The sequence below is a fragment of the Dryobates pubescens genome, chromosome Z (genome assembly GCF_014839835.1).
Source record: "Dryobates pubescens isolate bDryPub1 chromosome Z, bDryPub1.pri, whole genome shotgun sequence".
NCBI classification, from domain to species: Eukaryota; Metazoa; Chordata; class Aves; order Piciformes; family Picidae; genus Dryobates; species Dryobates pubescens.
In genome coordinates, this window is record NC_071657.1 from 120,368,089 (window position 1) to 120,386,041 (window position 17,953).

General features: G+C 50.0%; 1 protein-coding gene across 2 annotated transcripts in view; it reads right to left on the reverse strand.

Moving 5' to 3' along the window:
• AHCYL2 (adenosylhomocysteinase like 2) overlaps positions 1-17,953 on the reverse strand; it is an 89,731-nt gene that overhangs the window by 31,224 nt on the left and 40,554 nt on the right. The window contains exons 1-2 of one of the 2 annotated variants that reach the window (XM_054177990.1): positions 4,410-4,542; positions 677-785 (exon numbers count right to left, since the gene is read on the reverse strand). In XM_054177990.1, coding sequence (XP_054033965.1) covers positions 677-785; positions 4,410-4,463 — 163 coding nt within the window. In that variant the 5' untranslated portion in view covers positions 4,464-4,542. Of the gene's footprint in view, positions 1-676; positions 786-4,409; positions 4,543-17,953 lie in introns of those variants that run through there. The other variant, XM_054177989.1, reaches the window with a different exon arrangement.

The following is a 17,953-nucleotide window of genomic DNA, read 5'->3' on the forward strand; positions in this document are numbered from 1 at the left end:
GCCCAAAGTTTCATAGAATCAGAGAATTGATTAGGTTGGAAAAGTCCTGGGTCCAGTTCTGGGCTCCCCACTTCAAGAGAGACTGTGAGCTGCTGAAGAGAGTCCAGGGGAGGCCAGGAAGCTGCTGAGGGGCCTGGAGCATCCTTGTGAGGAGGAAAGGCTGAGAGCCCTGGGGCTGTTGAGCCTGGAGAAGAGCAGCCTGAGAGGGGATCTGAGCAATGCTCTGCAAGAACTAAAAGGTGGGGGGCAAGAGGATGGGGCCAGACACTTATCAGTGGTGCCCAGTGACAGGACAAGGGACAATGGGCACAAACTGGAAGCCAGGAGGTCCCATCAGGAGCAGCCTGTTAGCTGTGACAGTGGTGAAGCTCTGAAGCAGGCTTCCTAGCAAGGTTGTGAAGTCTCCTTGTCTGGAGCAATTCCAACCCCACCTGGCCACTGTGATGCTGGGCAAGCTGCTGTGGGTGACCCTGCTGGAACAGGGAGGTTGGACTGGATGATGCCCAGAGGTCCCTTCCAACCTCCACCACTCTGGTATCCTACTACACTACATATAAAAACAAGAGGAAAACCTGCCAACCCTCTTTCCATGCCTTCCCTCCAACACTGCCAACTACCCAGCAGAGCTGGGAACCCCTCGAAGAAGCCTGTGGTGGCAGCAGTTGCTGTGCCTCACCTGAGCTGTAGCTGTCTGTGGAGGACTGGGAGATGGAGCGGGACAGCGAGCGGCGGCCAATCTTCGTCGGGCGCTTGTTGAATTCTTGCTTTTGGTCAGCAAACTGGATCTGTTGAAGGAAGAGAATCATTCCATGAGGAGTCAAAACCCAACAGTCTGATAGAGGAGATGAATCCCCAGAGAACAAAGCCTGAGGGGGGCAATTCCACCATCCCAGTTCCTGGCTGAATGGCAAAGCCTACTGGTCATATGACATACACAAGGCAACAATTAAACCGCTTCAAGGAAGGAGCAGAGCTTCCAGTTGCACTCTGTGGTAAGAAATCTGAGATTGGAGACATGACCCAAGCCTTTTGTAACTGTTGGGAGCTTAGGGAGCAGAAGCATGGAAGAGTATTTAACCTGAGAGCTAACCTCCACAGATTCGCAAAATGGTTTGAGTTGGAAGAGATCTTAAAGATCATCCAGTTCCAACCCCCTGCCACGGGCAGGGATACCTTCCACTAGACCAGGCTGCTCAAAGCCTCATCCAACCTGACCTTGAACATCTCTAGGGAGGGAATACAGCTCAAAAAATGAAGGGTGAGGTGCATAAATGAAGTCCTGTGTAGATTGGCCAAGCGTGGTTGTTCAAGTTGGAGAGAACTGTGGAATCACCACGGTCACAACTTGGGATGAATCTCCAGGTGTCCTGCACCTAAGAAGGACACAACCTCCTGCACAAACCCCTGCAGGGGAGGGGTGACCTGCTAGGAAGCAGCTCCCTGGAGAAGGACTTTGCAGTGCTGGTGGACAACAAGGTCACCATGAGCCAGCAAGGTGCCCTTGTGGCCAAGAAGGCCAAGGGTGTCCTGGAGGGCATGGAGAAGAGTGGGGCCAGCAAGTTGAGGGAGGCTCTCCTCCCCCTCTACTCTGCCCTAGTGGGGCACAGCTGGAGAACTGGGTCCAGTTCTGGGCTCCCCAGATCAAGAGAGACAGGAAACTACTGGTGATATTCCAGAGGAGGGTCCAGAGATGCTGAGGGGCCTGGAGCATCTCTGTGAGGAGGAAAGGCCGAGAGCCCTGTTGCGCCTGGAGAAGAACAGCCTCAGAGGGGATCTGATCAATGCTCTGCATAGCTAAAGAACCAGTGGGGGGCAAGAGGATGGGGCTAGATTCTTGTCAGTGGTGCCCAGCAACAGGACAAGGGGCAAGAGGCACAAACTGGAACCCAGAAGGTTCCACCAGGAGCAGCTTGTAGGCTCTGAGAGTGGTGGAGCTCTGAAGCAGGCTGCCCAGAGAGGTTGTGGAGTCTCCTTGTCTGGAGAGCTTCCAACCCCACCTGGCCGTTGTGACGCTAGAGCAGCTGCTCTGGGTGACTCTGCATTAGCAAAGGGGTTGGACTGGAGGATGTTCAGAGGTCCCTTCCAACCCCCACCTCCCTGGGACTCTGTGAAATTGGAAGCACAACTTCCAGGTGCAAATTTCCTTGGACTTTATTACGACCATTAAGCAACTCAAGCAGGTACAATGGGGTTAAATATTTACATCTGCAAACTACTGAACACCATCTACTGTGCCCATTAGCCAGCCCCTTGAGGGCTGTGGGGAAGTTTCATCCACTTGGAGAAGTCATCTAACCAGGAAGAATTTGATCCCCATCTGGGAACTCAAATTCAAGCTTAAGCAGCAGCACTTGACATTGTACTTTGAATGAGTGGATGCTGCTGCAGCGCTGGTACCTCCTTTTGGGGGACAGTAAGTGGTGAAAAATAGTGATGGAGGTCTTGGGTGGCTCACTTAGAGTCAACCCAACACTGAACTGGTCCAAGGACAGGCTGTTGGGCAGGAGGGAAAGGACTCAGGAGAGGATTTGCAGCAGGACCTGGGAGCTCTGCTAATCTTAAAGCAAACAACAGAACGACACTGGAGCAGGAGAGACCCAGGGGAGGGGAAAAAAACCCCAGGTCCAGCTCATGTTACACTGCAGAGTCTGTGGTGGATTAACACCTCCGGGCCTGGAGCAGGCTGGAAGCCCAACCAAGGGTGAATGATTTATCCCATAATCAACATTTTCACTTCCCCACATCATCTCATCCAGGACATTCAACACAATGACTTCATCTCATCCTGGGCATTCAACACAACTCCATCTTATCCAGGACACTCAGTGCCACCACTTCAAACAACGCCACAACAGTGATAATTGCAGCCACAGCTCTCCAAGTTCACATCCAAGATGTGAAGGACCTACCAAGGAGCCAAATTATGACCCAAATTAGGTAGAACTAAAGTAGACCTGAAAATAAATCCTGCCCTCAGCCCCTTCAAGTGTTTGAACGATTGGTTTAGCTTTAGCTGCACAAAGCACTAGAAGAGGAGAACATTGGGAAGGGGGCAGGTCAAGGTTCAGGTCTGCTCTTTGATGCTTCACCAACATCTTTTGGCTTTAGCCTTCAAACAGGCAAGAAAAGATGCTGGAATTTAATTTATCTCCTGTACCCACCTTCTTTCAGTGCCAGGTTTTGTATCACATGGACATGTGAAGGGTCCACCAGGAAGATAGCCTTTATTGGTGAGTTGGTATCTCAGCACTTGATCCCACCAGGAGAAAAAACAGACCTTGCTCACACACCCCAAACCTCCACTTTATATCCCCACAGCAGGATGTGTCACCTTCCAGCCTGGCAGGACAGATGAGGACATTCAAGAAGGGTACACGAACAGCAATTTAGTCCCACGTTGGACTCATTCAGCTTGCACCATGAAACCTCTGAAGGTAACAATCAACTCAGAATCAGGTTGGAAGGGACCTGAAGGATCATCTGATCCAACCTTTCTTGGGAAAAGCCTGGTCTAGACAAGATGCTCCAGCAAGATTCTATCTTAAAAGGACCTTGTCCAGCTAAATCTTAAAGAACCCTGCAGAGGCTGAAGCTCAAAGGAGAAGCTGTGAAGCCTTTAAGATCTGCAGCTTTGCGGCTTTAGGAGTCCAACCTGCTCTGCAGCTACACAAGAACCACTGCTTTCAGTTTCCAGCAGGAGAAGAACAATTCAAGGTGCAGAACCTCACCTCCAGAGGTACAAAGGGTTAATGACTTCTCAATGCAGGTGCAAGGCTCATTACATTTCAAATGAGCCAAGGCTCAGTTCAACCTGTGGTTTCCACCACAAAGAGCTGCTCTATGCTACTTCACTGAGCAAAAAGAAAGGTCTCACCACCTCAGGATTTTCCTGAGCAACCTCCCTGCTCTCAAACCCATCACCTCCTCCATTATGATGTTCTGAAGAACAACCCCAGAGCAACAACTCTGGCTCAAGACTTCATCCTTTCAAGCCTCCTGCTCCAGAGATAACATGAAGAGAAGTTCAAAGAATTAAACTATCATCATCCCAGGTTTTTTTCCCTGGGCAACCTCTCTGCTCTCAAATCCATCATATCCTCCATCATGATGTTCTGAAGAACAACCCCAGAGCAACAAGTCTGGGCTCCAGACTTGCATCCTTTCAAACCTCCTGCTCCTGAGAAACAAGAAGAGAAGTTCATAGAACTGTTTTTGGCAGGGCAAGACCTTTAAGATCATCGAATCCAAGCAAGTGCTCTAGAGACGGAGATCTTCTCCGAGCAGGTAGACATGGCTAGCTCCATAAATAACTGATTGGGGCAGGAAGGAAGAACAGTGAGGAAAGGAGTGGAAAGAAAAAGGTGGGGTGGAGAGAAAAATGGGAGTCGGGTACTAAAGGGCACCCTCACCTGGGCTTTAATCCCCGAATCGCCGTTGACATTGTACTTCTTCTTGTTGGGCATGACGGCATCACCAACACCTCCTTGGCACCTGCTCCCACCAGGACAAGGGCTGCCCCCCCATTTATACCTCCCAGCTTAGCTGCTCTGGTTTCAGCCTCGGGGGGGAGGGAGGGAGGGAGAAGGGAAGGAGGAGGGAGGGAAGGGGAAGGGTTGGGATTTGCAGATTCCTTGGGCTGGGGGGTGGGGGTGGTTATTTTGTGTGTGTGTGCTGTTGGCAAAGAAGGACCCCAAGGGTTAATGAGGCGTCCCACCAAACAAGTCCTGCTTCTGTTTGCTGCTGCTGGACAGGGTTTTGCTTGACCCCAGGATGGTTTTTACTGTGCACAGAACAATGCCTTATTTATATAACCAGAACATTTCCCTGCTCGCTATAATTAACTTGCTAATTAGGCTCCTTTTAAACCCCCCCACTCCCTCCCCCCCACACTTTCCCTTTCCCCAATGGCAGATGATTACCTCCACAGAGCCTCATTAGAAGAAAATTAACTAATGAGCAACTAAAATAGCCAAGTGATTTGTTGGATGCTTAAGTGCTTTTTAATGAGGTGGGTCCGTCCCCCACGGCAGCAAGTGCAAACCTCTGTCCTTGGTAAGGTCCAGGCTCCAACACTCATCCCCCTGTTCCTCACCAGATCATTCCTCATGGACTCACAGGATGGGTTTGGGTGGAAGAAAACTTGAAGATCATCAAGGCCAACCATTAACACAGTACTGCCAGGTCACCAACAAACCATGGGCTTCAGCACCACATCTCCATGGCTTTGAAACCCCTCCAGGGATAGGGACTCCATCACCTCCCTGGGCAGCCTGAGCCAGGCCTTGGCAACCCTCAAGGGGAAGAAATTGTTCTTCATGTCCAGCCTAAACCTCCCCTGGTGCGACTTGAGGCCATTTCTTCTTGTCCTATCACTTGTTCCTTGGGAGAAGAGACCAACCCCCACCTGGCTCCAGCCTCCTTTCATGGTGCTGTAAAAAGCCAGAAGGACTCCTCTCAGCCTCCTTTTCTCCAGGCTCAACAACCACAGGTCCTTCAGCCACTCCTCACCAGACCTGTTCTCCAGACCCTTCCCCAGCTTTGTTGCCCTTCTCTGGGCACACTCCAGCACCTCAATGTTCTTCTTGGAGTGAGGGGCAAAAAACTGAACCCAGGATTTGAGGTGTGACCTCACCAGTGCCAAGTCCAGGGGGACAATCCCTGTCCTGCTCCTGCTGGCCACACCTCCTGATCCAAGCCAGGATGCAGGTGGCCTTCTTGGCCACCTGGGCACGCCCTGGCTTACCTCCAGCCACTGCTGACCAAAACTCTCAAGGTCCTTTTCCACCTGGCAGTTTCCAGTCACTTTGCCCCCAGCCTGGAGCACTCCTGGGGTTGTTGTTACCCAGGTGCAGGACCCAGCACTTGGCCTGGCTGAATTCTGGTTGACTTTGCTCCATCAATCCAGATCATGGAATCACAGAATGATTTGGGTTGGAAGGGACCTGAACACCTATGCAGCTAGCAGGCACATCTGCAACTGGCACAGGTTGTTCAGAGTCCCAAACAACCTGACCTGGAATTGTTCCAGGGATGGGACATTTACCACCTCTGTGGGCAACCTGGGCCAGGGTCTCACCACCCTCAGTGTCAAAAGTTTCTTCCTTTTACCTATTTGCTTCTCACCTTGCAAGTACCTACTGCAGAAGGGAAGAGGCTCTGGACAAGCTGAGGGATGCTCAGGTAGCAGCAAGGTTTGGAGGTTGATGGGACATCACTGATTGACCTCAACACCAACTCTACCTAAATATGACCAGAAAGGTACATTTTGAATTTGTAACATTATTGATGACCCTTCCCATGTCAAATCCCATGGGAGCTGCCACTGCAGTTGTGGCTAAAAACATTTAAGGGGGGTAGGAAGGTAGCCTTGATGGTACCATCGAAGCACAAAGCTCTTTTCCAAGAGGTTATTCCATCATGATACTTAAATCAAGAAAACAAACAAACAAAAAGCCTCTTTTTTTCAGTCTGAGACACTAAAGTCAGAGTTTCCATGATCTAAAGATGCTCAAAATAAAGTCCTTTCCTGCCCCTCCACTCCGGAGCTCAGGTGTCTTCTGCAAGTTGTGTGTCACCTGGCACTGAAACCCTGGACAACGATGATCAGGCCTACGAAAATGCAAGTGCTCATTGTCATGTACTAACCCATGTCTGATTGAAGTGCCCTCTCCTGGGCCTTGCTGACCCTCAAGTGGGCCCATGTGAACCTCATGAGGTTCAACAAGAGCAAGTGCAATGTCATGCACATGGATCAGTGCAACCCCCACTATCAGTCCGGGCTGGGGGATGAAGAGCTGGAGAGAGCCCTGTGGAGGAGGACTTGGGGGTGCTGGTGGGTGAAGAGATGAACATGAGCCAGCACTGTGTGCTCCCAGCCCACAGCCAACCTGTGCTGGGCTGATCCCCAGCAGTGTGGGCAGCTGGTGGAGGGAGGGGATTCTGCTCCTCCTCTGTGCTCTGCTGAGACCCCACCTGCAGTGCTGGGGCCAGCTCTGGAGCCCTCAGTACAAGAGAGACATGGACCTGTTGGAGCAGGGCCAAAGGAGGCCACAGCAATGGTGGGAGGGCTGGAAGCCTCTGCTGTGAGGTCAGGCTGAGAGAGTTGGGATTGTTCGGCCTGGACAAGAGAAGGCTCCAGGGAGACCTTCTGGTGGCCTTTCAGGACATGAAGGGGGTTGAGAAGAAAGCTCAGGATAGACTTTTGAGCAGAGTCTCTTGTGACAGGACAAGGGGTGATGGTTTGAAACTAAATGGAGGAAGACTGAGACTGGAGAGAGGGAAGATGTTTTTCGAACTGAGGATGGTGAGACCTTATCCCAGGTTTCCCAGAGAGGTAGTAGATGTCCCATCCCTGGAACCATTGCAGGTCAGGTTGGCTGGGGCTCTGAACAACCTGCTCTAGCTGCACAAGTCCCTGCTGACCATAGGTCGGTTGGACTAGATGATTTTGAAAGGTCCCTTCCAACCCACCCCCTGCCAGGGCTCTATGAAACCCTGCTTTTTCACCATGGTTGGAGCTCAACCTCCCTCCCTGCATCAGTTCAGCCATGCTGTAGGCTTTGAACATCTCCTACTCTCTGAACATTTTCAAATGGAACCTTAAAATCTGCAAATAGCTCCAAGCCCCCTACACTGCTTGTGCCATACGGAAGAGGAACCACCCTTGTAAAGTCTCTGAACTTCTCAGCTCTGCCAGCACCACATTTTGGTCTTCAAATTACTCTTTAGCCAAAGATCTTCCTTTTGTAAAGGTAGGAAAGGTAGAAACCAACAATTTTCTGTGTGATCAGGTCACACAAGTTCACAAATCCACCTGCAACAAACCTGGGAAATAAAGAGCAAATTATGGAGCAACTTCAAAGCCATCCATGAAAGAGCAGGTCAAGGCTGTGGTCTTCAAAAGCTGTTACTGGTGTGACAAAAGTCTTCTCCCAGTGGAAAAACTTCTGGTCCATCTCTGATGCCAAGTGATCCCATGAATTTACAAAAGAAAGACTTTTGCAGCTGTGATTAAACCAGAGAGAATTATACAGAATTAACCAGGTTGGAAAAGACCTTTGAGATCATCAAGTCCAACCTATCACCCAACACCACCTAATCAACTAAACCATGGCACCAAGTGCCCCATCCAGTCTCTTCCTAAACACCTCCAGTGATGGTGACTCCACCACCTCCCTGGGCAGCCCATTCTAATGGCCGATCACTCTGAAGAATTTCTTCCTAACATCCATCCTAAACCTCCCCTGGTGCAGCTTGAGACTGTGCCCTCTTTTTCTGTCACAGGTTACCTGGGAGAAGAGACCAAGCCCCACCTGGCTACAACCTCCCTTCAAGGAGTTGTAGACGGCAACAAGGTCTCTCCTGAGCCTCCTCTTCTCCAGGAGCCAAAAGACTACGCTGGTGTTCCACGAGGCTTGCAGCTCCCAGATAAAGCTCCTCCTCCAGCCTTCCCATCTTTATTCATGAAGGAAAAGCTGGTTTCCTCCAACACTCCACCTGCCCAGCCAGATACTTCATCTCCTGCTCTGCTTTCCTCCTGTGAAACTGGAGATGTGAACGGAGACACCATCTGAAACACAAGGGAGACCTGCTCCCCTTCCGTGGTAGCAGCGATGCCTTCACCTCTTCCTGCTTGCAGTGATGCAACAGGTAACCCAGGGAGGTAGAGCAGTCACTGTCCCTGAATGTGTTCAAGAAACTTGGGGACATGGTTTGATGGTCTTATGCCAGTGGTTGGACTTGATGATCTCAGAGGTCTTTTCCAGCCAAAACAATTCTGTGATTCTGTGATCTACAGCCCTCAGTTCATCAATCCAGGCAGCTTCTCCTCCCCTAAGCCACCTCCTCAGCTTAAATGAAACCACTGCAAGAAAGGGACTGTCCCAAGCCCTCGACTCCATTCTCTCCATGGAGGGGGGAGGGGGGAGGTTGGAAATAGATGATCTTCAAGGTCCCTTCCAACCTGCCTTACATTAATGAGTAATCCTGACAATGCTGCTCACTGAGCCAGAACTTCAGCTGGAGCTCCAGCTATTTAAGATTCCAGTTCTCCAGACAAAAGGTCGTATGGAGATGGACTCTGGGATTAACCCAAGTTTAACCCCTTGGTATCTTCCCCCTGAGAAAGCACCTGCAGGTTAAGGTTGATTGTACAAAGAGGATGTGGGACAGAAACAATGGCAATGAAGAGTCACCCATCTGCTTAGAAATTCAGGCCATTGAGACTTGAAGACCTCACACCAGTGGTGGACCCATCATTTCTATGAGTTTCTAAGCCCAGTGTGTTTCTAACTCATGCTCAGCATTGGGTTGAGGTTCTGCTGAGTGCAAACATCAGACCACAGCCCTAAATCAGCCCAAATCTACTAGATTTTACTAGGACTGAGACCAGTTTTGGTCCTCAGATCTCCAAGATGAAGACTGAATCACAGTCTGGGTCTATGAAGTCATTGAACCTCTTTCTAATGGCTGATACTCACTCTTGGGTCACCTCTTGACAACAAGAGCAAAGTCTACAACAGCAAAGCTACAGGTGGAAAAGCTAGAAGGAGCTCTTCCAACACAGAATCACTGAATGGTTTGGATTGAAAGGACCTTCATCCAGTCATCCAGCCCAACCCCCCTGCAGTTAGCAGGAACATCTGCAACTAGAGCAGGTTGCTCAGAGCCCCAAACAACCTGACCTAGAATGGTTCCAGGGATGGGGCTTCTACTTACCCTCCCACCCGGGACAGTGGTTCACCACCCTCACCCTCTCACAGAGAGGAGAAATTCAGGTCTCACAACTGCATGCAGAAGGTTTTCCCTGACTGCTCAGGGTACAGTCTCCAAAACCCAAAATCTCCATCACAGCTCTGCAAAACCAACCCGCTGCAGACCTCCCAACCATCCAAGTCACACAATATAGAGCCATGGAATCATGGGGTGGAAGAGATGATGAAGATCTCAAGCCCAACCCTTAACTCAGCACTGCCAGGTCACCAACCAACCACAGCCCTCAAGCACCACATCTACACAGCTTTGAAACACCTCCAGGGATGGGGACTCCATCACCTCCTTGGGGAAGATATGGCTCCTCATGTACAACCTAAACCTCTCCTGGAGCAACCTGAGGACATTTCCTCCTTTCCTATTGCTTGTTACTTGGGACAAGAGACCAAGTCCCACTGGCTCCAACCTCCTTTCAGGGAGTTGTAGAAAGCCAGAAGGTCTCCCCTCAGCCTACCTTTCTTCATGATGAACACCAAACCTGTTCTCCAGACCCTTCAGTGCCCTTCTCTGGACATGCTTCAGCCCTTCAATACCTTCTTGGACTGAGGGGCCCAAAATTGAACCCAGTACTCGAGATGTGGCCTCACCATTGCTCAGTACAGGTACATGATCCCTGCCCTGGTCCTGCAGGCCACACTCTTGCTGATCCAAGCCAGGATGATGGTGACCTTCTTGGCCACATGGACACACCTGGCTCATCTTCAGCTGCTCTTCACCAACAACACCCCAGGTCCTTTTCAACAGGGCAGTTTCCAGCCACTCCGCCCAAGCCTGGAGGATTCATGGGGTGATTGTGACCCAAGTCCAAGACCCAGCACATGACCTTGTTCAACCTCATCCCAGTGGTCTCAGCCCACCCATCAAGCCTGCCCAGATCCCTCTGTAGAGCCTCCAGCAGATTAACACTCCCACCCAGCTTGATGTCACCTGAAAACTGACTGAGTGTGCCTCAATCCCCTCATCCAAACCATTGATAAAGACATTAAAGAGAACTGGCCCCAGCACTGAGCCCTGGGGAACACCACCTGTGACTGGTTGTCAGCTGGAGCGATCCCCATTCCCCACTGCTCTTTAAGCTTGGCCACCCAGCTAGCTTTCAACCCAGAAGAGTGGCCACCCCATTGCACCTTAACCTGACCTTCTGAGCAGCACTGCAAAAGGGACCTGGTTTTATTCCTCAATAACAGGTTTTCTCCAGGGTTGGTTATTTGGTGACTAATCAGAGGTTCACCACAGTCAGTGCAGGACCTTGGTAAGAACATTAAGACCTAAGAGACTGTTTGAAATAATGACCTTAAAGATAATGAGCAATTTAAAGCTTAGGCTAATTATTCCTTGAAATGTGGCTGTTCATTCCCAGGTTGTCCTGAGAAACCCTATAAAATGCAAATTGGTCTCGTTAAAGCCCTGATTAAAACCATGGCTGGAGGACACAACTCTGAGCCCTTTGTAGAGAGTCTGATGCCAACACCATTTTAAACCATGTGGTGCACCAGTGCAGGTGAGGGGTGGCCTGCTGGGAAGCAGGACCTGGGAGGGCTGGTGGACAAGGTCACCATGAGCCAGCAACGTGCCCTCTTGGCCAAAAAGGACAATGTTTTCCTGGAAGACATGAAGAAGTGTAGGGCCAGTAGGTGGAGGGAGGTTCTCCTCCCCCTCTACTCTGCCCTAGTCAGGCCACAGCTGGGTCCAGTTCTAGGCTTCCAGGTTCAACAGAGACAGGGAACTGCTGGAGAAAGTCCAGAGGAGGCTCTAAAGATGCTGAGGGGCCTGGGCATCTTTGTGAGGAGGAATGGCTGAGAGCCCTGGGGCTGTTGGGCCTGGAGAAGAGCAGCCTGAGAGGGGATCTGATCAATGCTCAGCAAGAGCTAAGGAGCTGTGGGGGGCAAGAGGATGTGGCCAGAATCTTGCCAGTGGTGCCCAGCAACAGGACAAGGGGCAATGGGCACAAACAGGAAGGCCAGGAGGTTCCATCAGGAGAAACTTCTTCGGTGTGAGGGTGGTGGAGCCCTGGAGCAGGCTGCCCAGAGAGGTTGTGGAGTCTTCTCCTTGTTTGGAGTGCTTCCAATCCCACCTGGTCATTGTGATGCTGGGCAAGCTGCTCTGGCTGCCCCTACTCTATCAGGAGTGTTGCACTGGATGATCTTCCAACCCCCACCATGCTGTGATTCTGGGACAAGAAGTAAAAGAGGTGTAACCCAATTCTCCTGGGCAACCATACAAGCATAGATCCACACTGCGAAGGGAACCCACCACAGCCATAAGAAATAAAGATTTGTTTAACTACAACTCCTGTCATCTGCTCCTGACCCCACCAAATTCATAGAGGAGGACAGACCCATAGGGAGAGGCTCATGGCTTCTTTTTAAGAAGAACTTCACACTTTTCCAATGTGTACCAAACAAAATCCTTTGAAACACTAAAGAAATCGTGGATGATGTGGTTTATCACTGCTAAGCCTCACATGTGAAATCCATCTCCTCACCTTTGATAGAAATGGGACATCACTTGAGTGAAAGCTGGAAGAGCATCAAAAATGGGTGAGGAGCCCTAATTTTCCAGAAATCAAATCCCTACAGTTTAAGAATTTGACTGTGGGGGGCAGATGAAGTGGCATACAGAAGGAGAATAATGAAGCTGGACTCAAATCACCACCCATGAGCTCTATTTGTAGAACAAGATCAAGACTACCTTTAGAGGAGCACAAGAATATCAACTTCCTCTTCTTATAGCCAAGCTAGTATTTTTAGAAGAACTACCAAGAGGGATGACTTCAAAAATAGAAATGGAAGATGTGAGCCAAAAGCCAGGAAGGTAGAACAAATATTGACACAGAATTTCAGACTTTCTGAAGTATCATGAACATTTTTGGAGCACAAGACACCACATGGACCCTCAGGGGACGCACAGAGCCAATCTCAGGAGAAACAACCTTGTGTCCTTCCAGCATTGCTGGGTTTTTGGAGCAAGGTCATGGTATTTTTAGCTGCTTTGGGAATATTTGGTCTCTACTCTAAGCTCTTTAACCACCAAAATGAAGTGGAGCAGCACAATATGTCTGGAGTTTCAGAGGTTTTGTTACAACCACAGAACCTAAACTGATGATAAAAGTGAAAGTAGCACCCAAAAGTCAGTATCTGCTGGGCCGGTCCTGACGGAGTCCATCTGAAGTCCTCAGGAACACAGCCAAGTTTCTTGCACTCCTCCACTCCACTGGTCCCAAATGGCTACAAAAATTAGTTCTTAACACATATGGAAGGTGGGGTGGCCCAAGGAGAACCATTCCCTTTGTCACTTGACCACTGTCAGTCAGGAAGCACGGGCTGGAGAATGCTGGGCTGGCAGGGGACGGTTCACATCAGTGTTGGAAATTAACAACCCAATAAACGCCATCGCATCCTCATGTGGAGCAGCAAGATCTGATCCCCTTCCAAAACCCAAGCAGCTATCAGATGGACAAGTGCTAATTAAAAGACAATCAGAGAATCATTTGGGTTGGAAGAGACTTTGAGAGATGGACCAGTCCAACCATTAACCCAGTATTGGCCAGGTCACCACTAAACCATGTCCCTCGGCACTGAATCTACACAGCTTTGAAACCCCTCCAGGGATGGGGACCCTCCACCACTTCTCTGGGCAGCTTCTTCCGGGGCTTGGCAACCCTCAAGGGCAAGAACTTGCTTCTCATGTCCAACCTAAACCTTATTTAGAAGAAGCCAAGCAACTCACCATCCACTCAGGCATGTGGAAAGCAGAGGCGTTGGCATTGTTGTCCCACTTCTCCATGGGTGAAACCCTCCAGGCTCACATTTGTTTGGCAGAAGGATGCAGCAAGAGGCACCAACCCAGCAGAGCAAGCTCTTGAGTGGACAGATCTTCTCCCAGCTGAGGTCTTCGTTACGAACCAGCCTTGCTACCCAAGCGTCCAGGGACAAGCCGAGCAGCTCGGTTCCTCATTGCTGTTCCAAATCCTGCACCGGCTGAAGCGCTCAGATCCAGCCCATCTCTGCAGCTGTCTTCTCACACCAACCAGCATTGCAAGCAACCTCACTATGGTGTGGAGATGCCCATCCCTCATCTCTCTATGCCTCTAGCACTATGTCACCAAATTGCTGCTACCCTGATGGATACAACAGCAGACTCAAAGAGAAGCACCATACCCAGAGCTATAGATCTTCTGCAGCGAAGACTATCAAAAGTTCACTATCACAAGCTCAAGTAGGTTCAAACAAAGCACCTCAGCTCTGAAGGACCTTGGGCTTCAAACTCAAAAAAGTCAGAAATCAGCTTCATCATCCTGTGGCCACGCACAGGAGATAAAAATCGTGAAAGGATCTGAGTTCAGCTCAGCCTGAGGGAGAAGCTGGGATGGAGCAGGCTGGTGGGACTGCAGCTCCCTCTGCTGAGCATTTCAGCCCTTGCTCTGCAGAAGGAGAAGATAGAAGTGAAGCTTTTTGGAGGCAGAAGGATTGCAAGGGGATCTTCTGCTCTCTCTCCACAGCTGGCAGCTCCATCACAGCCTGACCTGGGATACAAACAGCTTTTGCCACTTTGCAGCACTGTACTCCTGAGCTGAGGTTTCAACTTCACTGCAACTTCTCAGGTTCACTCAAAGCAAGGAAGGATTCCACCCTCAAAATTAATGACATATCTGGGACCACATGGACATTTCCTTGGTTGACTTGTTCCTCACACAAAGCCTTTGACTCTGGACAACATTTGACACAAACCTCCCTTTGTAGATCCTCTTCTCCTGTTCTCCTATGCTGCTCCTTCCCTGGAGGTGTTCAAGGCCAGGTTGGATGAGGCCTTGAGCAACCTGATCTGGTGGAATGTCCCTGCCCATGGCAGGGGAGTTGGAACTAGATGATCTTTAAGGTCCCTTCCAACCCAAACCATTCTATGAATCTATCAACGTGATAAGAAACTTGACTTGGGGGCCACCTTTCGTGAGCCACCAGCTTGCACACAACCAGCAGACATGGCCCAGCACACTTAGGTGGACAGAAGTTCTCAGGTTCCCTTCCTTGCTCTGTTTCTCATCAGCTGAAATATTGTAGTTTGGCAGTTTTGGCTAAAAAAGGGTGGCAGGAGGCTATAGGTTTTAGCTTGGAGAAGAGAAGATTGAGAGGGGATCTACTCAATGTCCACAAAAAACTACAAGAGAGGGAGCAAGAGGATGGAGCCAGATTCTTCTCAGTGGTGCTCAGTGACAAAGGGCAACAAGGCACAATCTGGAATGTAGGAAGTTCTTCCACCTAAACATGAGATAGAAGGGACTTCTTCACTTTGAGGGTGCTGGAGTCCTGGGGAAGGCTGCCCAGAGATGTTGTGGAGTCTCCTTGTCTGGAAAGATTCCAAACCCACCTGGACATTGTGATCCTGGGCAGCCTGCTTTAGGTGCCCTTGCTTGAGCATGCTGGGCTGGACTCATTGATCCCTTGAGATCTCTTCCAACCTCAATCATCCTGTGAGGTTTGACTGAACTTTGCTTACCACCACCACCACCACCAAAGTAAAAATCAACCCCCAATTGCATTTTTCATTGAAAACTTGAAAGTTTTGGACAAAATCTTGGATCAGGAAGTTCAATACCCAATTTGCCTGCAGGGAACAAGTGCTGTGTTCCCACCACTTCTCATGCTGGACCTTACAAAGTATTTTAGCAGAAGAAGCCTCAACAATGTGAGTAAATATTCTTGCTTGTCTCTAATTGAGTTAATTTTGAAGATAACTTGAGGTTTTAGAGCTCAGAATGAGGGAAAAAAGGATTTCTATCCTCCTTCTCCAACATGATCACCCCAGCTGAGAGGTGAAGGCATAGAAACAAAATCCACCTGATGCTACCCAATATTTAGTTACCTGTAGATGGTGGTTTCTAACATGGACAACCTGCTCTAGTTGCCTTGAGCAACCTGGTCTAGAGGAAGGTGTCCTTGCCAATGCCAGGGGGGTTGGAACTAGATGAACTTTAAGGTCCCTTCCAAACCAAACCATTCCATGAATCTAGGACCCAAATCAAGGTTTCTTCAGTAAATATTCAGCTGCTGATTCCTAAAAGCTGCAAGGGCCTGAAGTCCACCCTGGAGAATAAAAATGAGCACTTCTTGCTCAAGTAGTTGGGTTGAGTTGGCAGTTCTCAAGTTGCTGCTAAGAAGCTGGGTACAATTTAATCATCTGCTTGAGAGTTGTTGCAGAAGCAGCATAAAGATGGCCCTCAAAAGGAGCTGGGCTGCCGGAAGAAGAAGGTAGAGAGAAAGGAATGCAAGAAGAGAAGCTGCACAAGCCCTGAGCAAACACGAGGGGGAGTGAGAGGCTGTGGAAAAAAATCTCCGAGATTAACTCTTAAGAAGAAAAATGGATGAGAAACGAGTGGGTTTGAGGAGTACCCAGCTGTATGGGCACCTATGAACATCCTGAGCAGACACTCAGCTATTCTGCTGATGGTACCACACTGGGAAGAGTGGCTGAGACCCAGTCAAGCCATGCTGCCATCCAGTGAGACCTGGCCAGGCTGGAGAGTTGAGGGAGAGGAACCTCATTAAGTTCAACCAGGACAAGTGTAGGGTCCTGTCCCTGGGAAGGAACAAGCCCCCTGCACCACTACAGCTGAGTGGGACCCACTGGGAAGCAGCTCAAAAGAGAAGGACCTGGGAATGCTGGTGCACAGCAAATTCATCAAGAGCCAGCAGTGTGCCCTCACAACCAAGAAGGCCAATCATGTCTAGCGGGGGGCATTAAGAACACGGGGGCCAGCAGGTCAAGAAAGGTTCTCATCTGCCTCTACTCTGCACTAGGGGGGCACATCTGGAGAACTGGGTCCAGCTCCCAAGAGAGACTGGGAGCTACTGGAGAGAGTCCAGTGGAGGCTTCAAAGACACTAAGGGACCTGAAGAATGAGGAAAGGCTGGGAGCCCTGGGGTGTTGAGCCTGGAAAAGAGTAGCCTGAGAGGGGATCTGATCAATGCTCAGCAAGAGCTAAAGGAGCTGTGGTGGCCAAGAGGACAGGGCCAGACTCTTGTCAGTGGTGCCCAGTGACAGGACGAGGGGCAATGGGCACAAACTGGAAGCCAGGAAGTTCCATCAGGAGCAACTTGGCTTTGTAGGTGGTGGAGCCCTGGAGCAGGCTGCCCAGAGAAGTTGTGGAGTCTCCTTGTCTGGAGAGATTCCAAACCCACCTGGCTGTTGTGATTCTGGGCAAGCTGCTGTGGGTGCCCCTGCCTGTGGAGTCCCTTCCCTCCGTGTTCCTGCAGGGTATTTGCCATTAAGCAGACAGGATGAGTTTTGGCACTGAGAAGCTGAGCATAACTCCACCTCCCCCAAGCCATTAATTACATATTTCATATTTTATTTCTGCAGGAGGCAAGTACAAAACAACTCATCTGCAGGAGAAGGTTTGAACGTTGTCCTCTGCCAGCACCTTCCCAGCAATACCTGTTGCTTGCTGAAGAATTTGGAGCCTTCTGTCACTGAACAAACATCTGCTGTGTACCAGGAGGATGGGCATGATCCCAAAAAAACAGGGATAATCAGCTGTCCTCCACACAGGAGCTCTGTGCCTGGAGAGCTGCCAACATCACAAATCCACAAACAACCAAAACCAAGAGAAGAGGACTATCACCTAGAAAATTTGGAGCAGATGATCCTTGGAATCCCTGCCAACCCAGCATTCTGTGGCTCTGTGAAAGGGCAATTGGTTCAGTGAGGGCTTTGACAAGCAGTTTCATCCCAGTGTGTGGATGACAAAGGGCTTGTTGTGGCTCCAGCATGAGCAGAACGAAGATTAATGAGGAGGTTGAAAGAGAAAAGCCATTTCTGAAGGCCATGACATCACCAGGAAACAGAGACACAATTTTAACCTCTGTGTGTGGAAAGCCCCAGCAGCAGGTGCATCCCACCCCATCCTGCTCTGGGTCCACAGGTCCATGCCCATTGGGTTGTGTGAGGACAGACACTGGCTGCTCACCTGGGAGAGGTGGCATGGAGAGTATTCACAGATTCATAGAACAATTTGGCTTGGAAGGGACCTTAAAGATCATCCAGTTCCAAACCCCTGCCATGAGCAGGGACACCTTCCACTAGCCCAAGTTCAGGGCCTCATCCAGCCTGGCCCTGAAGGAAGGCATCCACAAAGGATGGATGGGTCACCACAGCAGAGACAGCTCCTGAACCTTGGCATAAA